This window comes from Heterodontus francisci, chromosome 2 (genome assembly GCF_036365525.1).
Source record: "Heterodontus francisci isolate sHetFra1 chromosome 2, sHetFra1.hap1, whole genome shotgun sequence".
NCBI lineage: Eukaryota > Metazoa > Chordata > Chondrichthyes > Heterodontiformes > Heterodontidae > Heterodontus > Heterodontus francisci.
In genome coordinates, this window is record NC_090372.1 from 79,505,551 (window position 1) to 79,532,791 (window position 27,241).

Here is a 27,241-nt window from a genome sequence, read left to right on the forward strand (position 1 = left end):
CATTCTCTTAGAACTGGTCAAATTGCGGAATTGCTCTTGCTATGCTGATATTTTTAACGACAAAGAGCACAGACTTTAGTATTGCCTTTCGTTAACCTTCCATCAGCAAACATGATTAAGTTCAGGGACCCGCTGATAATGTAAACGGTCATCATTAAAAACTCAAGGAACCCCTGTACCATAAATGCCATCTAATTTTATCCTTTCAAACTAGAAGAATGCTGGACCTAATCTTTTCTGCTTTCCTCTAGTAGGACCATTCTCTCAGCAGCCTTAATAATCCTAATTTAAGAAAGTAAATAGGAGGTACTGTTGTATCAAGTGCAAGATGGCATGGTCTAGCTACTTAAGATTTTATCTGCTAAATAACAGAGCTGGCGTTCTTCAGGAGAGGGCAACTGAAAAAGAATACAGATCGACAAAACAGAATTTACATGATTTTAATTGTCTCCGATGGTTCTAATATTCTGTCCTTATTTTGATGTGATCCTGTAATAGATGGACAACCTTTATAGAACAGACTTTAACATTTCAAACCAGAAGTTATTTTCACAAGCAATCCTTTTACTGGATCAATCTAGCAGAAACTGCAAAAAAATCCTTAATATTTGCATTCCCTGCAATCGCAATCGTGCATAATAATTGCAGACACCCTGACTGAGTGACAGTAAAGGATACAGAAATGGAAATGAAACAGATTCAAAGCTGGCTACAAAGCAGAGTTACCAGACCAGGTCCTGAATCAGCTACACCATAAAGCAGATATGAATGTGCATGGAATGAGAAAGTGATTCTTACTTTTTAAAATATATCTTTGATAGTTTCCCATGTAACTGTAATTTTTCTTCTTTCTTATCTTGCAAAGACATTCACCAACATCAATAACTAGGGTTTCAATCGCACCTGTCACATAGCAAAACATCAGGAGTTCGCAGGAGTGTTATCAAACAAAATTTGTCACTGAGCCTCATATGGAGATATTAGGAAAGGTGACCAAAAGCTTGGCCAAAGAAGTAGGTTTTAAGGCGAAGCTTAGGCAGGAAATTCATGAGCCTGGAAAGGGGCAAGCAGATGCGAGGTTGCTTAGATATGCAGTTCAGGGTACTACACCAGTTGTTGACCTGACTGCAATTTTCAGATACAAATGGGTGGAATGTAAGCCTGTAATTCTCTGTCCATTTGTACCAGATGCTTAGTGGTCTAACCAGGAAATGTCTAACTTTTTTCATTAGGAGGGCACAAAAAGAAGTCTGGGCCATTGCTGGCCATCTGAGATTATCCCCCAGGATCACCTCTCTTTGTCCCACCCCCTGCCTCTGAGGCTCCGATCATTGACAAGTTCTTTGTAGAAGCCGACTGATTTCCTCAATCCAGCATGCTACAGTAGGGGTGCCTGCAGCTTGCCAGCGGTATTTAAGTGAGGCCTGAGCCTCAAAAAGCTTCGGCTTCATGCCAGCAAGAACAAGGGGGTGGGTGGTGCTGCTGCTTTGCCCACTTTGTGCCTGGTTCTGGAGAAAGTCAAAGATTGCACCTGCAGCATCCCCCATCACCCTCCCAATGGTCTTTGAAGAAATCCTTTAATGGAAGACACTCTCTGATGAGGCTGCTTGTGTTCCAAAATTGTCCAGTTTACTCTGCTGGGCAGAAATAGAATCTGGCAGCAGTACGACCAAAAACACTGCTGTGTTACTGGAACGTCTACCATTGCGACTACCATGCTCTCATGTTTAGAGGAAGCGAGCAATACAAAGAAGCACTGCTGCCCTGTAAGAGATTACAGAGCATTTGGTCACTCTCATTCAGCAGCTCTGTTGAATTCAGTCCTTTAACATCTCAAACTAATTTGAAAAGAAACAATTAGCACAGTGTGTGTGTAACAATGAATTGCAGTATCCTCACTTAGAGGAGAATTTTGGCTTTAAATAAACTGTTCTGCCAAATTATACTACCCGTTCTAGCTGTTAAAAACATTCATTTATTTGTGACTCTACTTTGCAGCAGCCACTTAATTTTGGAGTCTTCTAAGTGCTATTAAATGTCTATTACCCTTTGGTTCTGAATATTCATTACAAACTTTGTAATCTATCTTTTTGCCATCACAAAACAAGGTTTTCGTAAACTTCAACAAGCAGTCGACAATGAATAAAAATAGATGCACAAAACTGAGGAATATTGCATTATTCACCTTAATAATTTGATTTCTAAACAATAGAATTGCTAAACTTCATGCCTGCAAGTGTGAAGGAAACTATGTATTTTGTATGCACACAGATAATTGTGGGGTGGGTGGAGAGGAGAGACAAAAAATACAATTATGGTACAGATAACGACCCTCCTTCGGCACTCTGTGGCTACCTGCATCTTACACAAGAGTTGAAGGCATCTTGTTGCAATTCAAAGAACATATTAAAGATACAGAAAGGTTTGTATAACTTACTGCTGGTTGCATAACATATGGTTGATGAGGCATCCATGATGTACTCTGGACCTGTGTGGAAAATAAACTTAATTAGCAAACTAAATTAAGAGTGAAATGAGTGGATCAAAGATGTGAGCACACCAATACTCATTAGTTTAGCACAGAGAATTGTGTGGACCTCTTTCTGCAACTCAAAAGAAGAGTTCTATAAATTGGTAGAACCTCAGGAGTGTGTTATAAATTGGGAACACTGACATATTAACCAGTTAGTGCTTCAGCTTTCTTTATATTGCAGAATTACATCAAGAAAAAGCAGAGCAACGAACAGCTCAGCATCCATAAGGGAAATGTCTAACAAGTACAGCAATCTAGAAATCACATCACAGTCCTTTATGGTCATAGGTACCCTGTATTAACTACCTTTCCGGTCTCAATACTATTTAATAATAAGAACATAAGAACTAAGAGTAGGAGTAGGCAATTCGGCCCTTCAAGCCTGCTCTGCCACTCAGTAAGATCATTGTTGATCTCTACCTAAAGTCCACCTTCCCATCCTATCCCCATGTCCCTTGATTTCCTTAGCATCCAAAAATCTATTGATTGTTGTCTTGAATGTACTCAACAAATGAGCATCCACAGCTCTCTGGGATAGAGAATTCCAAATATTCACAAACCTTTGAGTGAAGAACTTTCTCCTAATCTCAGTCCAAAATGGCCAAACACTTATTCAGAGACTGTGACCCGTATTCTAGATTTCCCAGCCAGTGGAAACATTCTCTCAATATCTACCCTGTCAAGTCCGATAAGAATTTTACATGCTTCAATGAGATCACCTCTCATTCTTCTAAAATCCAGGGAATATAGGCCTAGTCTACTCAATCTCTCCTTCTAGAACAATCCACACATCCCAGAAACCAGTCTAGTGAACCTTAGTTGCAAATATATTCTTCCTTTGATAAGGGGAGCAAAACTATCCACAGCACTCTATGTGTGGTCTCACCAAGGCTCCAAATAACTGCAGTAAAACCTCTTTACTTTAATACTCCAATCACATTTATAATTAAAAATTACGAATTATTTCTTGAAATATTTGTCGAAGCTTATCTACTGCCATATCTTTTAATCTAATTTCCCAATCTATCTCAGCCAACTCCCCCCTCAGACCTACGGAGTTTGCTTTAGTCAGACATAAGACTCTAGTTTTGGACTTAACTAAATCACTCTGCAACTCAAAATAAATTCTATCATATTCCTTTTCTACAAGGTAATCAATTAACCTTGTCTCTTTGCAAGGGAAAATCCCAAGGCGCTCTACACTGATGTGAGGAACAAGAGGATGGCCAGAGTGAGGGTAGGGCCGATCAGGGATAGTGGAGGGAACTTGTGCCTGGAGTCGGAGGAGGTAGGGGAGGTCCTAAATGAATACTTTGCTTCAGTATTCACCAGTGAGAGGGACCTAGTCGTTTGTGAGGACAGCGTGGAACAGGCTGATATGCTCGAACAGGTTGAGGTTAAGAGGGAGGATGTGCTGGAAATTTTGAATGATATGAGGACAGATAAGTCCCCGGGGCCAGACGGGATATACCCAAGGATATTACGGGAAGTGAGGGAAGAGATTGCTGCGCCTTTGGCGATGATCTTTGCGTCTTCACTGTCCACTGGAGTAGTACCGGATGATTGGAGGATGGCAAATGTTGTTCCCTTGTTCAAGAAAGGGAATAGGGATAACCCTGGGAATTATAGACCAGTCAGTCTTATGTCGGTAGTGGGCAAATTATTTGAGAGGATTCTGAGAGACAGGATTTATGATTATTTGGAAAGGCATGGTTTGATTAGAGACAGTCAGCATGGCTTTGTGAGGGGCAGGTCATGCCTCACAAGCCTTATTGAATTCTTTGAAGATGTGACAAAACACATTGATGAAGGAAGAGCAGTGGATGTGGTGTATATGGATTTTAGCAAGGCGTTTGATAAGGTTCCCCATGGTAGGCTCATTCAGAAAGTAAGGAGGCATGGGATTCAGGGAAAGCTGGCTGTCTGGATACAAAATTGGCTGGCCCATAGAAGTCAGAGGGTGGTAGTAGATGGAAAGTATTCAGCATGGAGCTCGGTGACCAGTGGTGTTCCACAAGGATCTGTTCTGGGACCTCTGCTCTTTGTGATTTTTATAAATGACTTGGATGAGGATGTGGAAGGCTGGGTTAGCAAGTTTGCCGATGACACGAAGGTTGCTGGAGTTGTGGATAGTGTGGAAGGCTGTTCTAGGTTGCAACGGGACATTGACAGGATGCAGAGCTGGGCTGAGAAGTGGCAGATGGAGTTCAACCTGGAAAAGTGTGAAGTGATTCATTTTGGAAGGTCGAATTTGAATGTGGAATACAGGCTTAAAGACAGGATTCTTGGTAGTGTGGAGGAACAGAGGGATCTTGGGGTCCATGTCTATAGATCACTCAAAGTTGCCACCCAAGTTGATAGGGTTGTTAAGAAGGCGTATGGTGTGTTGGCTTTCATTAACAGGGGAATTGAGTTTAAGAGCCGCGAGGTTATGCTGCAGCTCTATAAGGCCCTGGTTCGACCACACTTGGAATATTGTGTTCAGTTCTGGTCGCCTCATTATAGGAAGGATGTGGAAGCTTTAGAGAGGGTGCAGAGGAGATTTACAAGGATGCTGCCTGGACTGGAGGGCATGTCCTACGAAGAAAGATTGAGGGAGCTAGGGCTTTTCTCATTGGAGCGTAGAAGGATGAGAGGTGACTTGATAGAGGGGTACAAGATGATGAGAGGCATAGATAGAGTGGATAGTCAGAGACTTTTTCCCAGGGTGGAAAGGGCTATCACCAGGGGGCATAATTTTAAGGTGATTGGAGGAAGGTTATGGGGAGATGGCAGAGGTAGGTTCTTTACACAGAGAGTGGTGGGTGCGTGGAATGCGCTGCCAGCGGTGGTAGTAGAAGCAGATACATTAGGGGCATTTAAGCGACTCTTGGATAGATACATGGATGATAGTAGAATGAAGGGTATGTAGGTAGTTTGATCTAGAGTAGGTTAAATGTTCGGCACAACATCGTGGGCTGAAGGGCCTGTACTGTGCTGTACTGTTCTATGTTCTATGTTCTCTGTAATACTTGATCATTGGAGTATTCCATGTTCCCTCCTGCATCAAGAAACTGAATTGAGACCATCTAAGTTCATTTCACAAAGAATCATGAGGGAGGAGACATTCATCCAATTAGTCTCAGAATGCATCTGAGTCCAGGACCCAGAGATGAAAGGAAACTGCACCAGTTGGAAAATATGGCATTCTGGTCAGTTCAAGACGCACACTCAAGCTTAACTGAAAAGAGTCATCTGATTGTAAAAAATGAAACACTTTAACATGTGATGGGGTGCCAATAGTTTACCAGTGATGCTGCAATACAGCAGAGAACCGACCTTTCAAGACTGTGAAGTGCCAGAAAATAAAACAATGGCTCAGAGGTAGATAAAACAGTGGCAAACTTTTAAGAATTCAGCTTGAGTTTGTTCACATTGACTCTGATAGTTCAGGTCACCCAATACAAGGGAGACATCTGAGTGTGGGAGGCAGGATAGAGAAGTACTAGAAAGCAGATTATTAGTATCAATTATCTGAGTTGTATGGAAAGTTTGGAGAAATGTAGGCATTTCAGTCTCAAAAGGAGGCATCTGTTAGGTTATCTCATACATGTATATAAAATAATAATAGTATAGAAAAGGGAAATTGCAAGAGTAGAACAAGGAGACAAATGCCGGAACTTAACATGACCCAGCAGGGCTGTGGTCACTCTGCGCTCAACTGCCGCTGCGATCAAGTGCTAGGTATCCAATGATGGATAGAAAATTGGTTGGCAGACAGGAAACAAAGAGTAGGGATAAATGGGTCTTTTTCCGAATGACAGGCAGTGACTAGTGGGGTACCGCAGGGATCGATGCTAGGACCCCAGCTATTCACAATATACATTAATGATTTAGATGAGGGAACTAAATGTAATATCTCCAAATTTGCAGATGATACAAAACTGGTGGGAGGCTGAATTGTGAGGAGGATGCAGGAGGCTTCAGGGTGATTTGAACAAGTTGAGTGAGTGGGCTAAAGCATGGCAGATGCAGTATAATGTGGATAAATGTGAGGTTATCCACTTTGGTAGCAAAAACAGGAAGGCAGATTATTATCTGAACAGCTATAAACTGAGAGAGAGGAATATGCAGCGAGACCTGGGTGTTCTCGTACACCAGTCGCTGAAGGTAAGCATGCAGGTGCAGCAGGCGGTAAAAAAGGCAAATGGTATGTTGGCCTTCATAGCGAGAGGATTCGAGTACAGGAGCAGGGATGTCTAGCTGCAATTATACAGGGCCTTGGTGAGGCCACACCTGGAATATTGCATGCAGTTTTGGTCTCCTTACCTGAGGAAGGATGTTCTTGCTATAAAGGGAGTGCAGAGAAGGTTTACCAGACTGATTCCTGGGATGGCGGGACTGACGTATGAGGAGCGTTTGAGTCGGTTAGGATTATATTCGCTGGAGTTCAGAAGAGTGAGGGTGGATCTCATAGAAACCTATAAAATTCTAACAGGATTTGACAGGGTAGATGCAGGAAGGATGTTCCCGATGGTGGTGGGAGTCCAGAACCTGGGGTCATAGTCTCAGGATGCAGGGTAAACATTTCAGGACTGAGATGAGAGAAATTTCTTCACCCAGAGTGTGGTGAGCCTGTGAAATTCACTACCACAGAAAGCAGTTGAAGCCAAAACATTGCATGTTTTCAAGAAGGAGCTAGATATAGCTCTTGGGTCTAAAGGGATCAAAGGGTATGGGGCGAAAGTGGGAACAGGTTACTGAGTTGGATGATCAACCATGATCATAATGAATGGCGGAGCAGGCTCGAAGGGCCGAATGGCCTACTCCTGTTCCTATTTTCTATGTTTCTATGTTTCTATGTCTCACCAGTGGACTTTTGAATAGAAAAGGCGCACGCGGGCGGGAAGCTCAGCGTCAGCAGGAGCGGGGCAAGATTCAGAAGAAGGTGCTGACAGCCGTTTAAAAGGGCTGTCAGCACTTTTAGTGGCTCTGAGAATGCTGCATGCTTCTCAGTGGACGGTGGGAGGGGCAGGAGCGACACTGCTGACACAGCAGGCTGAGGGGAACAGGAGCTGTCCTCTCACTGAATGGGGCGATCGACCGGACCTTGTCAGAAACCAACCTGAGACCTTGGAGGACCAGAACCCGCCTGTGGCAATGGCAGAGAGAACCAACCTGGTGGCCCCATGGTTCAACAATGGCTCCCTGTACGTCCTCCTCCAGGCGGCTGAGGCAAGGCGGGAGGTCCTCTTCCCACCAGACAGAAGGAGAAGGCTTCCCCAGATCACCTGGAAGGCCTGGAAGGAGGTTGCAGAGGAGGTCAGCAGTCACAGAGTTGTGAGGAAGACATGGATCCAGTGCCGCAAGCAGGTCATCAATCTTCTCCGCTCTGCCAGGGTGAGTGGCATATCACAGTCCTCATTACTTAGGTGGGTGGATAGCCAGGTGTTGATGCTGCAAGGTGAAAGCCCTCCACCTGGAGTGAATGGCTGCAGCCCTGTCATGGGGCATATGCTGGGCACATCTGACCCACACAAGGAACCAGAATTGTGCCAACATTACACTTGAATAGCAATGGTCCCAGTTGCAGCATGTAGCAAGAGGGATGCGCAGGTGCTCCTTCAAGTCAAGTAACTGAACTGATTGTCATGTGTCTCCACAGGAGAAAAGGGCCCAGAATACCCATGAGCAGGCACATACCAGTGGAGGAGTTCCAATCATTGCCATTCTCACTGCTGTGGAGGAGGAGGCATTGTTGCTTGCTGGGGAGGATGGAGGCTGACCAGTTGCTGATGGTGAGGCCAGAGCACCGCACCAGGAGGGCGAGTACCCCAGAGTGCAGGCACGGGGTGGGGGCGGAGGACTGACTCAAACAATGGAAGTTGTTCATGCGTTCAAACTCAAATACATGTGGCCAAACTGCAGTCTACGACATGTCTTTCAGTCCAGAGTGTCGCTCAGACCTGATCATTCTGTTTTCTCCTGCAGGTGAATTACAGCTGCTGCCAGGCGATGTATCCGGGCGACATCCGACCACCTCTGAGGAGGAATAGGGGACCTCAGAGGGTGCAGCGACACATCCTTTCCCCGCACCAAGCACCAGCTCAGATACAGTCACCTCAGTTGAGCTGGTTCCATCTTCGGATTCGTGGCCACAACCTCGTGCCAGCACCGCACATGTGCCGTAACAGCTGCCAGTGGCAGTTTCGGCCGATGCCTCTGACACTCTGACTGTGGGAGGCCAGGCCAGGGCTGAGTCCCACGCTGATGATGAGCAGCTAAGCTCATCCATTCAGCAGCTGATGCTGCAGGTGCAGGATGAAGTGCGTGACGGTCTGGAGGAGTTACCAGAAACTATGCGTGCTCTTTGGAGGAGTCCTTCCAGGCTATGAATTCTGCACAGACCCTGTCAAACGAGTGACTGACTTCCTCCATTGACAGATTGGCGACTGCTGTGGAGAGCCAGCTCCAGGAGGCCACCCAGTGCCTGCTGGAGATGTGCAGAGACTTGCACTCCATTGCAATGTCAGTGAGCTCCATGTATTAATGGCAATGCGAGAGTGGAACGAGGCTCCTGGGGTCTCCTCCAGGTGGTCATCCCTCTCAGGTCAGCAGGGAGGCCCAAATGAACCTCATGATGGCAGAAGAGCAACAGAAATATGCATTTGGGGGCTCCGCTCAGGACGCTTCTGATGCGTACAGTGGTTCCTTGGCCCCTCTGCCAGTGACACCTCAGAATGCCAAGATGACAGAGGGTGGTCCTGAGACTGCTTAGGGTCACCTCAATGTGCCGGGGCCCTCATGGCCTCAGGCAGCCAGAGGATGGCCGCCAAGGTCTTCCCAAGCCACAGAGCAGCCTGAAGAGCCTCCTGCCTCTGCCGTACTTGGTGGCAAAGGGGAATCGACACGTGTGAGCACTCACAAACGACTTAAGAAATCACTGTATCTGCACTAAGGTTGCACTGGTGTGATTTTGATCCATGTTAATTTTTGTGCAACTTTCTGAAAACTATATTTAAGTTCTCCTTTTGCTTGTTTATGTCTCATGTAACTGATGAGGTATGAAGTGAAGACATGGGGGAGGTGCACCAGTGGGCCGTGGTGTGTTGGAGGTAATGGTGAACCACTGCAGCTGAGATTAACCGTTGCAGGTGAGTGCTTTTGGGGTTCCAGCAGATGTGAATGTCTGAATTTAGATTGACATGTCAGTTTCTGGCAGACTGCATGGCTCATGAATCTCAGGTCAGGAGAAAGGCCTGAGTATTGGAGTCTCCCAAACCTCCCTTGCACCCAATTCCTGTAAACCTCCAACTGCTTCCTCCAGATGTCCAGGTGGCTGCGCCCCCTCCTCCTCCTCAAACCCTTCACCCTCATCGCCTGAGGATGCCTCGTGTTAAACAATTTCCTCAGCATCCAGGGCCTCCCCCTTTTGCAGTGCCATGTTATGTAAGGCGCAGCAGACAAGTACAATGTGAGAAATCCTTGCTGGCGAATACTGAAGGGCACCACCTGAGTTGTCCAAGAACCTAAATCTCATCTTCAGAAAACCCATGGTTTGCTCAATGGTGACTCTGGTCGTTGCATGGCTCACATTGTAAGGTTCCTCTGCCTCATTCAGTGGGTTCTTCACAGGTGTCATCAGCCATGTCTTCAGCGGGTAACCCCTGTTGCCAAGTATCCATCCTTGCAGGCACTCGGGGGGGTGGGGGGGGGGGGGGGAGGGTTGAAAAGTGCTGGCACCTGGGAGTTTCGGAGAATGAATGTGTCGTGACTGATTCCTGGATAACGAGCACACACCTGCAATATACTTTAACGATGGTCACAGACAAGTTGTACATTTATCGAGTGAAACCCCTTTCAATTACTGAAGGCCTCTGGCTGACCTGCAGAAGCTCTGATGGCCACATGTGAACAGTCAATAACGCCTTAGACCATGGGAAACCCAGCAATGACGCTGAAGCCTCTGGCTCTCGGCCTGATTGATTGGCCTGCCTGAATATGGTATCAGTTACCACCCTTATGCAGTGCCGTGCAGATGATTGTGAGATTCCGCACATGTCTCCTGTAGAAGCCTGGAATGAGCCTGATACATAGAAATTCAGAGTGATTGTGATCTTTAGAGCCACTGGCATTGGATGGCCACCCACGCAGTTGGAGCTGACCTCCATTGCTATCATCTCACACACAGATGTCACAGTCTCTCTGGATAGGGGCAGTCTTCTAAGGCACTGACGCTCTGACATCTGCTGGAAGCTCAACCACTGCTGGTACACCCTGCTTACTGGGTAGACTCATCTCCTCACAGGTCTTTGTTGCTGATGAACTCTGTAGCCATCTGCTCCTCCCCCATTACCAGGCTGCAGCTGGTTAGCAGGTTGCTGATTTCCTTGGCCACTTGTTCCCCTGTCCCTCCTTGTGCCATTCTCTTCCTCGCTGGAGGACCCTCCTCCAAAGGGGACAATGCCCATGGTAGCTGCGTCCCAAAGATGTGTTGAAGGACAGCTTTTTGTTGCCTGCTGCAACCACCCCCCCACCCGGAATAAATCACAAAATCTGTGGCTCTATCAGGAGTATTACTCACTCAAGTGGGCCCTTGTGAGCCAGCAATATCAGCCCTGACCTTAGAATTTGCTGTTAAATAAGACACACAAAACAGAAAATTCAAGTACCTCTAACTCCTTCAGAGAGGAGTTGCCAATCATTTAAAGCTGCTGGGTCTGCGACCACCCCACCCCCCAACCCCGTGTAACCCGTGTGCAGAATGCAAAATGGCACAAGCGACTTAAAATGGATGTCAATTGGCTTTTTGATCACTTCAATTGGCTGGCAATTGCCATAAGTTGGACGGTCAGCAGCGTCCCCATTTTGCCTGTCGCCCAACAAGAGTAAAATGGCAATCTGGCGTCATGAGGTCGGAACCCCTGACGTCATCGCCTACCATTTTTCGCTGCAGCCATCTCTGAGGCCGCCAATTTGAGAAGGTAAAATTCCGGCCAAAGGTTCAAACTAGTCAAAGACCAATTTAGGTCTTAAAGAATGATCAATACAGGAAATGGACTTCCAGATGGAACTGCAGAGGCAGTAACCCCAGCATCACATAAGAACCAACTAGATGCTCTAATGGGGTTAATTTAGGGTCTTTTTGGATGGATGATCTAGGGTAAGTCAAAGGTTGCTCTTCATTGGTAATTAGCTTGTGAACTTGCGACTTGTTCTTGTCTGGTACAAGTAACCAGATACAATTGCATTATCACTGCTCTTATAGCAACATCTCTGTCCTGAGAGCTTTGTTGTTTCCAGTTAAGCCACTTCCTATCTTTCCTTTGCCAGATCGCAGCCTATTTTTACTTTTTGAGCAGGAGCTCATGCATATCAAATTGTGTTGCATTCATGAGAGAAAAGCAATAACAATTATTGAAGGCAACTTTTCATTCTATGTGCAAACCCAAATATCCTTTCTTTTTACAGAAATGGCTGTGTTATTACACGAATGCTTACTGGGCTCATCAAAAATTCTTCTTTCCTATTTTGACAGTTAATTTATTTATTTATTTAGAGATACAGCACTGAAACAGGCCCTTCGGCCCACCGAGTCTGTGCCGACCATCAACCACCCATTTATACTAATCCTACACTAATCCCATATTCCTACCATATCCCCACCTGTCCCTATATTTCCCTACCTATACTAGGGGCAATTTATAATGGCCAATTTACCTACCAACCTGCAAGTCTTTTGGATGTGGGAGGAAACCGGAGCACCCGGAGAAAACCCACGCAGACACAGGGAGAACTTGCAAACTTGATATGAGCATTTGAAGTATTCATAAGCAAAATCACCGACAGCAATTTCCAGTTTTAAAACTTGTTCCATTCATGTGCTATGTTACGTAAGGCGGTTTGGCTGCAAAGCCCATTGTAGTCAATCTTTGCCCTCTTTCATCACTATAATGATATTCCTTGTTAAGCAAATAGAATGGTATTACCAAGTTAATCTTCCATGCTGACTGACTTGTTCTATTAGGTTCTCAGATTAATATAACTGCAAAATTGCAATGTACATAATGATGGTGCACAAACATAGGCAGTATCATTTATTGCTCAAAGATAAAACTAAACAGCAATACTGGGGGAGAATTTGTGCAGGGCTCTTCCAATCTTTCACTTTAACTTCTGTGGAGGATCAGCTGTTGTTTATGCCATTTCTCCATGGTCCTCGTCCACGTTCTGCCAAAGTTGTGCTGAGATTAAAAATCCCTTGCAGAAATTACAGTGACTATCTTAAAGAACTGGTGACATTTTTCTTTTTATTTACTTCAACATTTAACGCAAACGTCTCAGTTGCATCACTCAGGGCAAATTTCTATCTGTGCAGTACTGTATAGTATGGTAAACTGTTTGGGTGAACTTTGCACCTGTCAACCTGTGTTAAAATGGGGATTTTAGTATTTGAGAGCAGGACCTAGGTTCTAGAAACTTGTGTCTGATCATTTATGTAATTATACCGACCTAGTTGAGTCATTAACAATGATCAGGTTGACTACAACCTCATTTTGAAATCAATTCATTAATTTTCTGGTCCCATTAAGAGGGAAATTCTTGAATGGTAAGGCAAGTTGATCAGTGATGATGAGTAACCATCCTGAAAACTCCTGAGCTTATACTAAGAATGATTCCAATTTAGGTAGTTTCATACATTAACGAAACCTGTTATAAAATACTGGGAAAGCATTACTCCTTATATTCCAGAGCCTTTGTCCTCCCACAGATTCAGGCACCATGAATAAACTGTGTTTTGTCTGTGATTTTATTGAGTTTCCATGGAGGGGGTGTGGGGGGTTGGCTGTGGGCGGTGATGGGCGAACTATCAAAATGGTGAACAAATTACTGTAGCATTTATGTAGAGATAAAATTGTGTATTGTATTTCAGGATATAAAGAGAATTGATTCACATGAATAAAGCTATGTCACTTTTCCCCCTCCCTCCACTCCACTTATCATTGCACATTGACTAAATAATGCACCAGGTGATGGAGGGGCAGTTGCACAATTAACGTTGTCAGGAGCTATCAAAAATAAAATTTAGTCCAGTAGTGAAATCCACAGAACATCATGATCATTTCTATAAAAGGTCTGAGTGACTAAAAATCAGTTCTTCAATGATATTGCAATTTGGTGCAAAATGTTTGTAAGCCCTGCATTATAACAGATCACTCAGATCTGTTCTATGATAATAATAAAGAGGAGCTAGAGCATTGATAACAAAAAAAACACAAACAAAACTTAGCAGTAATGTAGTAAGGGCCGCCATTTTAAAATGTTTCTGGTCTTTCTGTTGTGCTGAGAAGTTACAACAAAATTTAGAAAAGGACTCAAAGAGAAAGTCTCACTTTCAAATTCCTGTGGGATTATCCTAACGTGGTGAGTTGTGTCATGTGAAAACTATAAAAGTGCATGGACATCTATATCATCAATAAAAGTCTGGGGTAATGGTGACAAAATAACTGCTTGTTGAGTTGTAGAAGCTGCAGTTTACCAATGAAGATCACTAACTAGGATAAGTACCCAGGAGCAGACAAGGGAAGCTGTAAAATAGCCTGAGTAAGTTATGCCAGAAATAACTTGCATTGTCTCTCACAACCGAATAAAGCTACTATAAAGGTTTCAAATGAAGCTTATGAATGACAGGACAAGAAGTTTGGAAATATAATGTTTTGAATCTCAGCTCCAAGATATCCAACCTTTCCAGGTAGCCCTCCCTCTAGTCAGCTCCAAGTAGTCAAAAAAAATCTACAAGGCTTTTTGATTAATTTGCATTCATCAGATGGTTTTCCAGAAGCAAAAAAAAAGTCATCCCTGTGTAGTTAATGATTAACAGAATAATGGGAAAAAATAGAGTAGTGGAAAATTCTCCCCTACCTGATATGTTGAAACAGGTGAAGCAGCAATGAAAGGTGTGATAGATGTCTGTGCAATCATACGATTTGTTGCAATACTGTACGGTGAAGAATAAAAACTGTAGGAAGTAAGCACAATATTAGTATAAGAAAAAAGAAATTCCAGACAAAAGCTGCAGCTGGTGTCATTCCCTTTCCAATTTTTACAATGTGCTGTGTTCCTGAACATGCAGGTCCGTAAGGTACACATTTACAATGGTTCATTGTGAAATTACGCAGATCAGAGGTTGGGCAATCCTGACTGTTCAAATTTAAAAATGTCAATTAGACATAATGGCCGGAATTTTACACTGGGCGGATGGGAGCCGGACTCCGACGTAAATGTCGGTGCCGAACCTGCTTCTGCCCAGCCTGGGCATCCGTTCCGTATTTTACGGATCCCCAAGCTTTAATTGGCCGAAAGTGGGACTTCCACCCACTTGAGGGAGGAGGTCCCGCCTCAGTGAGCTGCCGGCCAATCAGTGGGCTGGCAGTTCTTATTCTTAGCAGCACCACCAGGAGCGGTGTCCACTGCTGGGACTGCAGCCCAGCCGACCGAGGAGGACGCAATGAAACCGGGGCAGAAGGTAAGTTTGGGTTGCCTCACCAGGGGAATCGGTCATGCCAGAAATAACTTGCATCGTCTCTCACAACCGAATAAAGCTACTATAAAGGTTTCAAATGAAGCCTATGAATGACAGGACAAGAAGTTTGGAAACGTAATGTTTTGAATCTCAGCTCCAAGATATCCAACCTCTTCAGGTAGCCCTCCCTCTAGTCAGCTCCAAGTAGTCGTTTGGGGGGAGGGAGGGGCGTCTTGGATCCGGGGGTTGGGTTGGGAGACGGGGGCGGCCCTCAATCGGGCACCCTGTGCCCGATTGCCAGGCCCCCCCACCGGGGTGCGGAAAGGCCGGCAGCTGTAGCTGGGCGGCCTTTCACGTCCCCGGCACACCCGCTTGCCACGGGTAAAATACCCGTGGAGGTGGGTGAGGGCCCTTAAGTGGCCGTTAAGTGGCCACTTATGGGTCTTGATTGGCCTCAGGCGGGCGGGCCACTTCTCAGCCCCCCGCCAGACCTCCGTAAACTTGGTCGGAGGCGGAATCGGGGCGGTTAGGCCTCCCGGAGCCTGCCGCTCAATTTTACGCCGCCTCCACGCCACCATCCAACCCGCTGGGGCGGTGTAAATTTCCGGCCAATGGTTAATTGCCAAGTTGTTTGCCAACATGTACCTTAGAGGAAACCACTGTCCTCGCCATATATATGTACATGAACATGTTCCAATGTACATGCTTGTGTTCTGTGTATAGTTGTACTTTGATGTTTCTATCATCACTAGACTTTCCTTGCCAAAATCTGCAGCCCATCTATTACCCATAGTAGAAAAATACTGGATAAAAATGGATTGCCTGGCTATTGCCATCCCTTCCTAAAATAGTTCAGTACAACAGGTGAAAAGATATTTTTATATAAATATACATTTTATGTGTAGAATTTGTATTAATTTTGTTATCACACAAAAGCATTCTAGAGGAGTGACGAACCACAAGTGGAGAGGTGGATATATTAATACAGTTCTGCAGTTAAAATGTGCTGTGGCAATTCCTCCAAGACTGTTATAAAATAAATAATGTATCATTTTGAAAGCACTAGACTGCAGCAAAAGTAGCTGTGAATTAAAACTTAAATATGAAATTGTAAACACTGCTAACTGAATCCACGAACTGAATCACGTGATCTTTTTATGAGCAAACTCATGCAAAGGGTGGCTTTGTATCGAGGTGGCTTTGTGTCAAAAATAGAATTCTCCTCAAAATATTAAATTAAGTAGTTATTTCTGTATAAGTGAAAGCTGTTGAGTACATTTCAGACAAAGAATAAAAATGACCAGGATTGTTGAAATTGGGCTCGATGTTTGTTCCAGGAATGGAATCTGAGATTTATTAAGAAGCAGCAGGATTTGTTCAATTGCATTATTACCATGCAGTTTGTAAATGTTAGTACTCTGGCTGAAACACCAGTTTACAATGTGAATGCTTTAATGTGAGTATGTGACTCTGTGTTATGTTTGGAACAGCATTTACGGGAGGATATGGTAATCTGAAGGGCTTCCAACACACCCATAATTGATAAGAAGTAAGCATACATCTCAGGAAATACTCACCCATTCTGCATAGCAGCAGTAGGATCATAGGTTAAAGCCATTCCAGTCTAAAGAAAAAAGAATTGTAATAATCTTTCAATAATGCATTCGTAAAAAGCTGTATGTTGATACCAACTAAACCAATGTTATTTATCTCATACCTTCCAAGTTGATCATGTTTTGTAGGAATGTAGAAATGGTCAATAGCTCTATTAATTTAAAAGATGTATTCAAGCCCCCTTTACGGGAAGCTGCCTGAAACTAGTTGTTTACGCTAAGATTTTAAAACAAAAGTTCTCTAAAATTAAAATAGCTTCATGAATAAAGTGGCAAACATTTGTTTTCGGCCATGACGGAGAGAACCAGGAGAACAATGCATCATTTCCACTGTGATATATAAGTGACACAATAACGTCTTCCAATGAGATTTATGTTGTTGTGTCATGCTAGGAGCAAATGAAAAAAGGTTGCTCAACATGGTTTTTCATGAAGGTAATGCCTTTGTAGGGAATTCCAATATCAAATCAGTGAAAGAATACTATGTCACCAAACTGTACTTTCACTTCTGCTTTGTGCTGTGAATATTAACATTTTATGAAGATTGTAAAAACTGATGGGAGGCTTTGTCGATCCTGGCAGATGTTTTGCTGTTTTATGTGTTGTTAGAACAGCTCAAATGTCCAAGTGACAAGGATTTTGTTTAAATTCTGAGTAGTTTTCTTGGTTAAAAAAAGAGTAGGTCTGGACTCTTTTCTTAAATGTGGAGAAGAGTCAGTTTGTATAAAGTCCTTTATGAGGCATTAAGCTGATTTGAGCAGTAACCAGCTGGTTATGACACAATGTTACCACCAAACTATTAGTGCGGCTTTTTCTGGTTTTCTACATATTAATTTACCACAGAAGGCAAGTTAAGCCATACAATGGAACATAACATGTAATAATGAAAATACATCAGCTAAACAACCTAGACACTTCATTTTTGTTCAATTTAGTTTCCACCAACAGCAGCAGAAGGGGGATGGCAAGCCAAACTACACCATTGCACAAGACAGATTTCAGCGACCAAGATGTTCACATTTCACCAGAAGAATTCATTAAATTCATTCATTATCTAAACCAAGCGGATGTTGAAATAACTGGACGAAGACTGCCTTTAAAGAAATGCTCAAAATTTGAAAAACCAAGATAGATGCAGGGGCCTGTAGAAAGCAGCCTAATGTCCTTGAAGGAATACCAAGGATGAAGGCACTTCATTATAAAAGTCTATAGGCAAGGGGAATGATGAACCTGCAAATAGCAACCATATTATTGACTGCTACAGACAGATAAGCTGCCAGATATCTATCCAGTAGTTATAAACATTAAGCATTAATTCACTATTATTTCTATTAGACATTAACCAGCTGTATTGTAGACCAGTATGATGTGTATGTCAACATATTGCTGAGTGTATAAGATACATTTGACATACCCATTATCCACATTATGCACTCCATAGATTTCTGTAAGCAAAATGTCACAGTCTGAGGAAAGAACACCTCCTTAGGTGATGCACAGTTCAAAGTATCAATTTATTTCACTAAAATAAACAGTTCAAAATATCTACACAAATGATTTATTCAAGGTCCCCTCTGAGTTACTCACTATTACAACTTATAGGGGCATTCCGTAAACGTCGCTGGGTCAAAATCCTGGAACTCCCTACCTAACGGCCCTGTGGGAACACTTTAACATGGACTGCAGCGGTTCAAGAAGGCGGCCCACCAGCACCGTCTCAAAAGCAACCAGGGATGGGCAATAAATGCTGGCATTGCCAGAGATGCCCTTATCCAAGAATGAATGAACAAAAAGTTTATAAACTGTGATATTTTTGTGAAGAATGACTGTTTAATTATAACTTCTACAGCTCTTCCATGTTTGCATCATAGTTCCTCATAGAAATGTTGGAATTATTCATCTATGATTTATAACACACTTCCAAACAGACCAGGGATAATTATGTGAGGCTCTTCTGCTGGTATGGAGTTTTTCTGGATTAGAGTCAGAGACACAGAATCAGCTCTATTATGTCAACAGTCCTAATTCTGACCTATGCATCTGTCTAGTGTCTAAAAATTAATTTGTACACATTGCATTAAAAGATATTATACATAACATGTATTTAACAAGCAAGAATACCTTTAGAAAGTGACATTAGATTACCATTGCCCTATAATAATTAACTTGATCCCTTAATTATTGTGATAATGCATTAGAAAAATGAACATGTGGTAATTATAAAAATAGGGTTAGCACAAAAGTAAATGTTCCACTATAATTTGTGATCACACAGTTTATATTACCGAAAATAATTTCATATTTTCAACAAATTTGCAAAAATAAGGCAATATTTACAGGATTCCACCTCAGCACATCACAATGCCAGTAAGTGAAGAACACTATGCATCCTGTATCAAACCTACTGACTAGCTCTCTTACACTGGCTGGGAGGAGATGGATGGTTGCTGGGAACAGGTTTCCAGTCCAATGCTAGCAGGGATACAGTGCAAATACAGATATTCTGCAAAGTTCCTCAGAGGCTCATATTATAGATACAATTATCTGATAATTGAAACTGTCATTTAGCTGGAGTTCTGGTCATTAGGCTTTTAGTTGATTATACTCTGAGCTTCATGCAGTACTGCCTCTTCTACCACTCAAGTGGGATTGCTGAAATTCCTTGAATGTAGCAACATGACTTACCACTGCTGGAAAATAAAGACACCCAAACAGAAATTACTTGTCATTATCCAAATCCACAGATGCCATTAGACACTTTGTATTTGCCAATGATATTAGATGTGGAGGCAAAGATACAAATGCAGGAGTCCTCTTGAAGATAGATTTAGTTTCATTTCACAGAAATTGTTTATTTTAGTGAAACAAATATACAATACTGGTTTCTTCAGTATGCAATTAGCATTTCTACACCAATGAACTGAATTTACATAAGATCCACAACTGCGAAATCATTCAATTTAATCTCATCAAATACCACAGGCCTACTGAAAACATCTCAACAATGTCAGCAGAATGGCATAAAGAAGGTTGACTCCAATGTACAAAGGCTCAAAGCACATTGAAAAAGCTCAATCTCACTGGGGGAAAATCAATTGTTTTCTCTGGCCAAATATTCTAGTGAAACTGTTTTATAGTTAATGCCTGTGGGATTAATGCCTATTCCCCAGAGTCCCAGCACTCTGGCAACTCTTTCCCACCATTGCCATCCAGGACAAAGGAATCCACAATATGCTGCTGAGTGGTGTGATGATCTGACACCGAATCCTCCACAGGACTTTCTTTAAACATCTGGGAAGGATCCCACCAGTAGCAGAGATCAAAGGACCTACATACTAGTCAGATGATTTGATACCTCCTTTTACAGCTCAACTTTCAAAAACCTTGCAGTGGAGGGAGTGAGCCTTCGTAAGCAGGCCATTGTCAATATTATTACAAGTGTCCAGCCTAGATATATCCACACATAAACTGACATGAAGGGACTGTATAAATGTAAGTAATTAGGCCTAGTGCAGTTGGCACTGCAGATAGGTTCTCCAGACAGTCATCACATTGATGGAAAACCTGTAAACATCTTCCATATTGCCAAGGGATGCAGATGTTCAGAGCCCCCATGAGTCAACTGAAGGCCCCTCAGTGAGGGTTCTAGGGCTGTATCCACTCGTCTTTTAGCTGAGATGCCCCTCCCTATCCGGATTGCCCTGTATAGCATCCTATAATAGGACTTTCCAAAGCTCAGCAGATAATTGTTTGCAAATCTGAAAATAGGGAAAGCCACCTGAAACGTAGTTATGTTATATCATGGATACTTTCCATAGATACTAATACCAATAACAACTTTCATTTATATAGTACCTTTAATGTAGAAAAACATCCCATGACACTTCAGTGCTATAATTAGAAAAAAATTGTTGGTGAGACAAAGGAGGAGATATTGGGCTGGTTTTTATGGTCAGCGGCGAACCAAAGGCACTCAGCGCTGACCTCGAAGAAAGCTGCCCACAAAGAACCAGTTTTTCTTTATTCATTTATGAGGATGTGGGCGGCGCTGGCCAGGCCAGCATTTATCGTCCATCCCTAATTGCCCATGAGAAGGTGATGGTGAGATGTGTTCTTGAACCGTTGCAGTCCACGTGGGGTAGGTACACCTACAGTGCTGTTAGGAAGGGAGTTCCAGAATTTTGAGCCAGCAACAGTGAAGGAACAGCGATATAGTTCCAAGTCAGGATGGTGTGTGGCTTGGAGGGGTACTTGCAGATGGTGGTGTTCCCATGCATTTGCTGCCCTTGTCCTTCTAGGTGGTAGAAGTCGTGGGTTTGGAAGGTGCTGTCTAAGGAGCCTTGGTGCATTGCTGCAGTGCATCTTGTAGATAGTACACACTGCCGCCACTGTGCGTTGGTGGTGGAGGGAGTGAATGTTTGTGGATTGGGTGCCAATCAAGCGGGCTGCTTTGTTCTGGATGGTGTCGAGCTTCTTAAGTGTTGTTGGAGTGTGGGCTTCCCCTTTCCCATGTCAGTTCGAATCTGGCACCAAGTCAAGGGGATCTCCTGACATTCAGCAACAGTGATGTCATCAAGCAGCCAATCGCCTTGATGTATTCTCACAGACAACAAAGCAGGAAATAAAAAGCACTGATTTTTTCACTTTTAACTTTTACAAAGAGTGAAATAAATGATTGTGACGTAAACATGGGATTAAGGCGGTAGCTAAAATATCATAAACAAACTTTACATTTTTCAAGAAAAATGTGAAATTTCTATCATAATGGAGACATCTGACATTCAACAAATATAAAGTTATTCCTTCTGGGCCAATGAGGCTTGTTTAGCAGTAATTATGAAATTAGTACACTGTTGAAAACCCACTTACACCTCATTCAACAAGGGATAGCTTTTTCAAGGGCTTTTACAGTGAGACTAAGATCATAAGTGTGGAAGTTCTTAGCCGATCAATGATTTTTAATTGATTGCAGTCTGGGGGAACTTCAACATGCAGAAGTGTAGAATCAGTGGCAGCAACTTCTGGATTTCTGCATTTAACTGCTCACGTGCGGACTCCAGAAGATGCTGTCAGGTTAAGAGGAGTACTGCTGGCAAATGCTGATTTTCGCTGTCATTACCAGTGCAAAATACAGGCCATAAGAAGGGGTGATCAGAAGCTTGTTCAAAGAGATGGATTTTAAGGAGGACTAAAAAGGACAACAGGCAGATGCAAAACCTCAGGGTTTAGCAAGTATATCACAGAGGTCCAAGATGGCTGAAGGTGCAGCTATCAATGGCGAGGAAAAGGGAGGGGGAATGCATAAGAAGCCAGAGTCAAAAGAATGGAATGTTTGGGTGGGGGTAGTTGTAGGGTTGGAGGAAGCAACTGACAAGGCCTTGACGATTTTAAAAACAAGGACGAGAATTTTAACTCTACGACATTGTGGGACTGGGGTCCCAAGTAGGTCAGCAAGGGCAGGAGTGATGGGTGAGAGGGACCTGATATGGGATAGCAGATGAGCAGGAGAGCTCTAACTCATTTTTTATTTATTTATTTATTATTTTATTGAGAGATACAGCACTGAAACAGGCCCTTCGGCCCACCGAGTCTGTGCCGACCAACAACCACCCATTTATACTAACCCTACAGTAATCCCATATTCCCTACCACCTACCTACACTAGGGGCAATTTACAATGGCCAATTTACCTATCAACCTGTAAGTCTTTGGCTGTGGGAGCAAACTTGCAGTACCCAGAATCGAACCTGGGTCCCTGAAGCTGTGAGGCCGCGGTGCTAACCACTTCGCCACTGTGCCACCCATTTATTTTAAGCAGTTTAATCCTTCCATTAAAATAGGAGCCAAAATATTGACACTATTGGAGAAATGCTCAGGTAATAAAATCATTGACAACAATTTCTACTATATGGGTTAAAAAATGGATTTCTCCAATTTTCAGGCATTGGGGTCACTATTTGCGAATAGCCCATGCCTGGTCCTGTCAAAGCAGCCAGCACGCAAACTTTGTGCTGCCTCCTTAATTGAATAATTTTAGGGTTCAGCTGTGGCAATCCTCACTGCTGGCTGGCTGCATCCTCAACAGGGGACCCAGCAGCATGCCTGGCTAGCACATGTTTCAGCTAGCCTGCAAATGATAGCCTGTCCCTTTTAAAGGGGAGCTGCACTCATTACACAGAAGTTACTGCTAACTGCCTGTAGTGGCAGTGGCTGTAAGGAGAAGGACATCAAATGGAGCAACAGGCAAGAGAGGGGGCTCCCAGGTTCTCAGATGCGGCGTTGGATGCCTTAGTCCAGGAAGTCAGTGGGAGGAGAGCGGCCATGTTTCCACAGGGGCCCAGGAGGCTCACTGGGCAAATCTTGAGAAGGGAGTTGGAGCAGGTGGTCAGAGAGGTCAATTCCCTAAGTCTTGCACTGAGGACCTGGAAACAGTGCCACAAGATGTTCACGAAGAGGTCAAAGCCAGTGAATGCATCCTCAAATGACATCTTCTACTCACTGCACCACCAACCTCTCATGCTGCTCAATACACCACAGCCTCATCACTCATCCATTAGCAGTCCCTAGCAATCAGAACACAGACCTAACATTCAGATGCTCCACCTCACCCTCACACACCCACCAATGATGCATACTCACACGTACTTCTACATCTTCCACACACTCCAGCTATTCAGCTACAGCACATGGCAACATACTCACTGACGTTTTTCCCTCTCTGCTGCAGGACAAAGTGGACCATATCCACAGGAGGCAGAGCATAACTGGGAGAGGAACAGGCATGCCTGCATCAACTAAGCCCATTGGAAGAGACTGCATTCAGCATCATGGGGCTAGCTGTCACAGAGGCCACTGAAAACAAGAACACAAGAAATAGGAGCAGGAGCAGATCATATGGCCCATCAGGCCTACTCCGCCATTCAGTAGGATTATGGCTGATTGTAAGCTTCAACTCCACTTTCCCACCTGCTCACCATATCCCTTGATACCCTGAGAGACTAAAAATCTGTCTATCCCAGCCTTAAATGTATTCAACGATGGAGGATCCACAACCCTCTGATGTAGAGAATTCCAAAGATTCACAATCCTTTGAGTGAAGTAATTTCTCCTCATCTCAGTCCTAAATGATCGGCCTCTTATCCTGAGACTGTACTCTCATGTTTTAGACTCCCCAACCAGCGGAAACAATCTCTCAGTGTCTACCCTATCCAGCATCTGGTGCTGCTGAGAACATTCAGAATGACGGTATGTTAATGCCTTATGGCCCTTCTCAAATCCTACCCCACCCTCATCTTATTGTCTGGCATGAAGTGCAAGCTGTAGATCATGTGACTGTGGACCTCTTGCTTTCCACCCTCCCTTCTTCCCTCACCCCACTCTCCTCTTCTGATTTCTATTTTCAGACAACCAAGAACTACTTCTTGGCCAGCCATTGCAGGAAAAATAGGATACAACAGCAACTTGCATTTATATAGCATTTTTAACGTAAGAAAACATCCCAAGGTGGTTCACAGGATACTAAGCCATATAGGATATATAGCACAGAAACAGGTAATTTGCCCATCCAGTCCATGCTGGCATTTATGCACTCGAGCCTCCTCCCATCTTTCCTCATCTAAAAAAGGAAGAGAGTAGCTAAAGTAGATGTTGGTCCCTTAGAGGCAGAGACAGGAGAAATCATCATGGGGAATGAGGAAATAACAGAGGCATTGAACAAATATTTTGTGTCTGTCTTCACAGTAGAAGACACAAGTTCCATACCAGAAATAGGCAGTAACATAGGGGCTAAAAAGAGTGAGGAAATTAAGGATATTGATATCAGCCAAGAAAAAGTGTTGGAGAAACTTGAGGGACTAAAATCTTATAAGTCCCCAGGACCAGATGGCCTATGTCCTAGGGTTCCAACAGAGATAGCTGCAGAGATAATGGATGCACTGTCTATGATTTTCCAGAATTCCTTAGATTAAGGAATGGTCCCGTCAGATTAGAAGTTGGCAAACGTTATACCACTTTTCAAGAAAGGAGGTAGGGAGAAAACAGAGAAGTACAGGCCAGTTATCCTAACAGCTGATGCTAGAAATTATTATTAAAGAAATCTTAACATTGCACTTGGAAAAGCATAGTATGATTAGAAGGGAGATCCTGTTTGGAAAATTTATTAGAGTTTTTTTGAGGATGTAACTAGTAGGATAGATAAAGGGGAACCAGTAGATGTAGTATACCCGGATTTTCAAAAGGCATTCGATAATGTGCCACATAAAAGATTAATAGGCAAGATAAGGGCTCATGGTGTTGGGGGTAATATATTAATGTGGATTGAGGATTGGATAACATACAGGAAGCAGAGAGTGGGCATAAATGGGGGCATTTTCAAATTGGCAGGCCGCAAGGATCAGTGCTGGGGCTTCAGCTATTTACACTCTATATTAATGACTTGGATAAAGAGACAGAGAGTAATGTATCTAAGTTTGCTGAAGATACAAAGCTCGGTGGAAAGGTAAACTGCGGGGAGGATGTAGAGAGGCTGCAACGAGATATAGACAGGTTAAGTGAGTGGGCAACATGATGGCAAATGGAGTACAATATAGGGAAGTGTGAAGTTGCTCACTTTGGTCGTAAAAATAGAAAAGCAGAATATGTTTTCAAAGGTGTGAAACTGGTAAATGTTGATGTTCAAAGAGACTTGGGGGTACTTGTACAAGGAATGTACAAAATTAACACGCAGGTGCAGCAGGCAGTTAGGAAGGCTTGTTGGTCTTTATTGCAAGGGGACTGGAGTACAGGAATAAAGAAGTCTTACTAAAATTGTACAGGGCTTTGGTGTACTATGCACCTGGAATACTATGTATAGTTTCGGTCTCCACATTTAAGAAAGGATATACTTGCACTGGAGGTGGTGCAGCGAAGATTTACGAAATTGGTCCCTGGGATGAGGGGGGTTGTCCTATGATGAGAGGCTGAGTAAACTGGGCCTGTAATCTCTGGAGTGTAGGAGAATGAGCGGCGATCTGATTGAGACATACAAGATTCTGAAAGGGCCGGATAGGGTCGAAGCTGAGAGATTGTTCCCACTGGTCAGGGAATATAGAACATGGGGACACAGTCTCAGCATAAGAGGCCAATCATGCAGAACTGGGGGACTAGTTCAAACCAGTATAGGGTAATTTTAGCATTATCAAGAAATTCACGATGACCAAGAAAAAGAGTGAATATGTGGAATATACTTCCAGATAGAATAGCGGAGGCAAAAACTATGGAATCATTTAAGAAACATTTAACAAACTGATTACTACCGTTAGATGGGAGAAGGGTAGGATCTCTCTAGATGGGTGAATTAAGATGGGCCAAATGGTCTTTTTCATGAGTAATTATTTTCTCATCTTGCACATTGAGCTCATGGTGCTGCTGACCCTGCTAGGAGCAATCAAAATGGTTTCAGAAATGTTTAGTGAAATGCAGCACTTTTTGTCCTGAGGGTCCTGCACAATACTTTGTTCATCTCTGGGGTGTCTTGACTTGCAGACTTTCCAACTGAATTGTGTTTTTTCATGCAAAGCTTCTACTTATATACACATATATAATGTGAATTTAGAACGTCACACCGAAATATCAAGGTAAAAATTCCACTTGGAAACATTTCTCCAGTGATAAATGAGTGAGAAAATCTGGGTTTTGCAAATTCTACGGCTACACATTGTGTACTGCAGAGTCGCGTGCCTGGTTTCCCACCAGTGTAGTTTACCCTGACACAGAACGTGTTGAAAAGGCATTAGACACAGCTGTCACCTTCAATATTTCCTGACAAGTTACCAACTGGAATTAAGTCCACCCATTTAAAGTGGGTAGTAAAGGCCACTAAGGCTATCACCAGCCAGGAAGCACCCTCTTAAATGTCTCCTGTAAAAATTTTTAAACATGATTTACTTTCAAAGTACACCTTCATAGTATTTTGTACAAGAGGATAACGAAAATCAAAAAAAGTATTCCTCGAAGAACAAGTGACAGATAAGTCAGACCATGTGCATCTGACATTATGCCTACAAGCATAATCTATAAACCCAGGTATACTACTTGGCAATGACCAAGGGAGCAGCCTTCACTGAATCTGGGTCAGCAGGAAGACATTTGCAGAGATGGTAGCATCTGCTACAAAGACAATGCTGCTAATGGTCATCAAAGGGACAACACTATCAATGGAATGTCAAGATCACTTCTTTCCTCAGGTTTTCCAGACTGGACTCTTTCAAGACCAACAAAGGCATTACTTACACTCAACCAATTTGCTGCCCAGGTGTATCAAAGAAGTGGCTAGCCACTTATTTGCAAGATCCACACTTTCTTTCTCTTTACCAGTGAATAGCAACAGGTGTGTGGCACAGCCAGCCAATAACATCAGATTGCTGGATTTCACAAGTACACCCGAATCATTGATAGCATCCACACAGCCATCCAGGCAGCAGGTCACTGCACTCCTCTAGTGCCACAACCTGCTTCTCCTCAACTGTGCACTGTGAATTGCAGTGGTGAGTGCTCAGGCTGACTACCTGCATCCTACAGAGTGTGCCTAGTTGTGCTGGTCAGTGTTGTGTCACC

At 43.4% G+C, this 27,241-nt stretch overlaps 1 protein-coding gene across 8 annotated transcripts in view; it reads right to left on the reverse strand.

Annotated features, from left to right (window-relative positions):
* Nucleotides 1–27,241, reverse strand: part of LOC137384908 (RNA-binding motif, single-stranded-interacting protein 3) — a 1,676,909-nt gene that overhangs the window by 121,969 nt on the left and 1,527,699 nt on the right. For all 8 annotated transcript variants that reach the window (XM_068059619.1, XM_068059634.1, XM_068059609.1 and 5 more), the window contains 3 exons: nt 16,613–16,659; nt 14,435–14,531; nt 2,438–2,488 (listed from right to left, as the gene is read on the reverse strand). In XM_068059619.1, the coding sequence (XP_067915720.1) occupies nt 2,438–2,488; nt 14,435–14,531; nt 16,613–16,659 (195 nt within the window). The remainder of the gene's footprint in view (nt 1–2,437; nt 2,489–14,434; nt 14,532–16,612; nt 16,660–27,241) is intronic.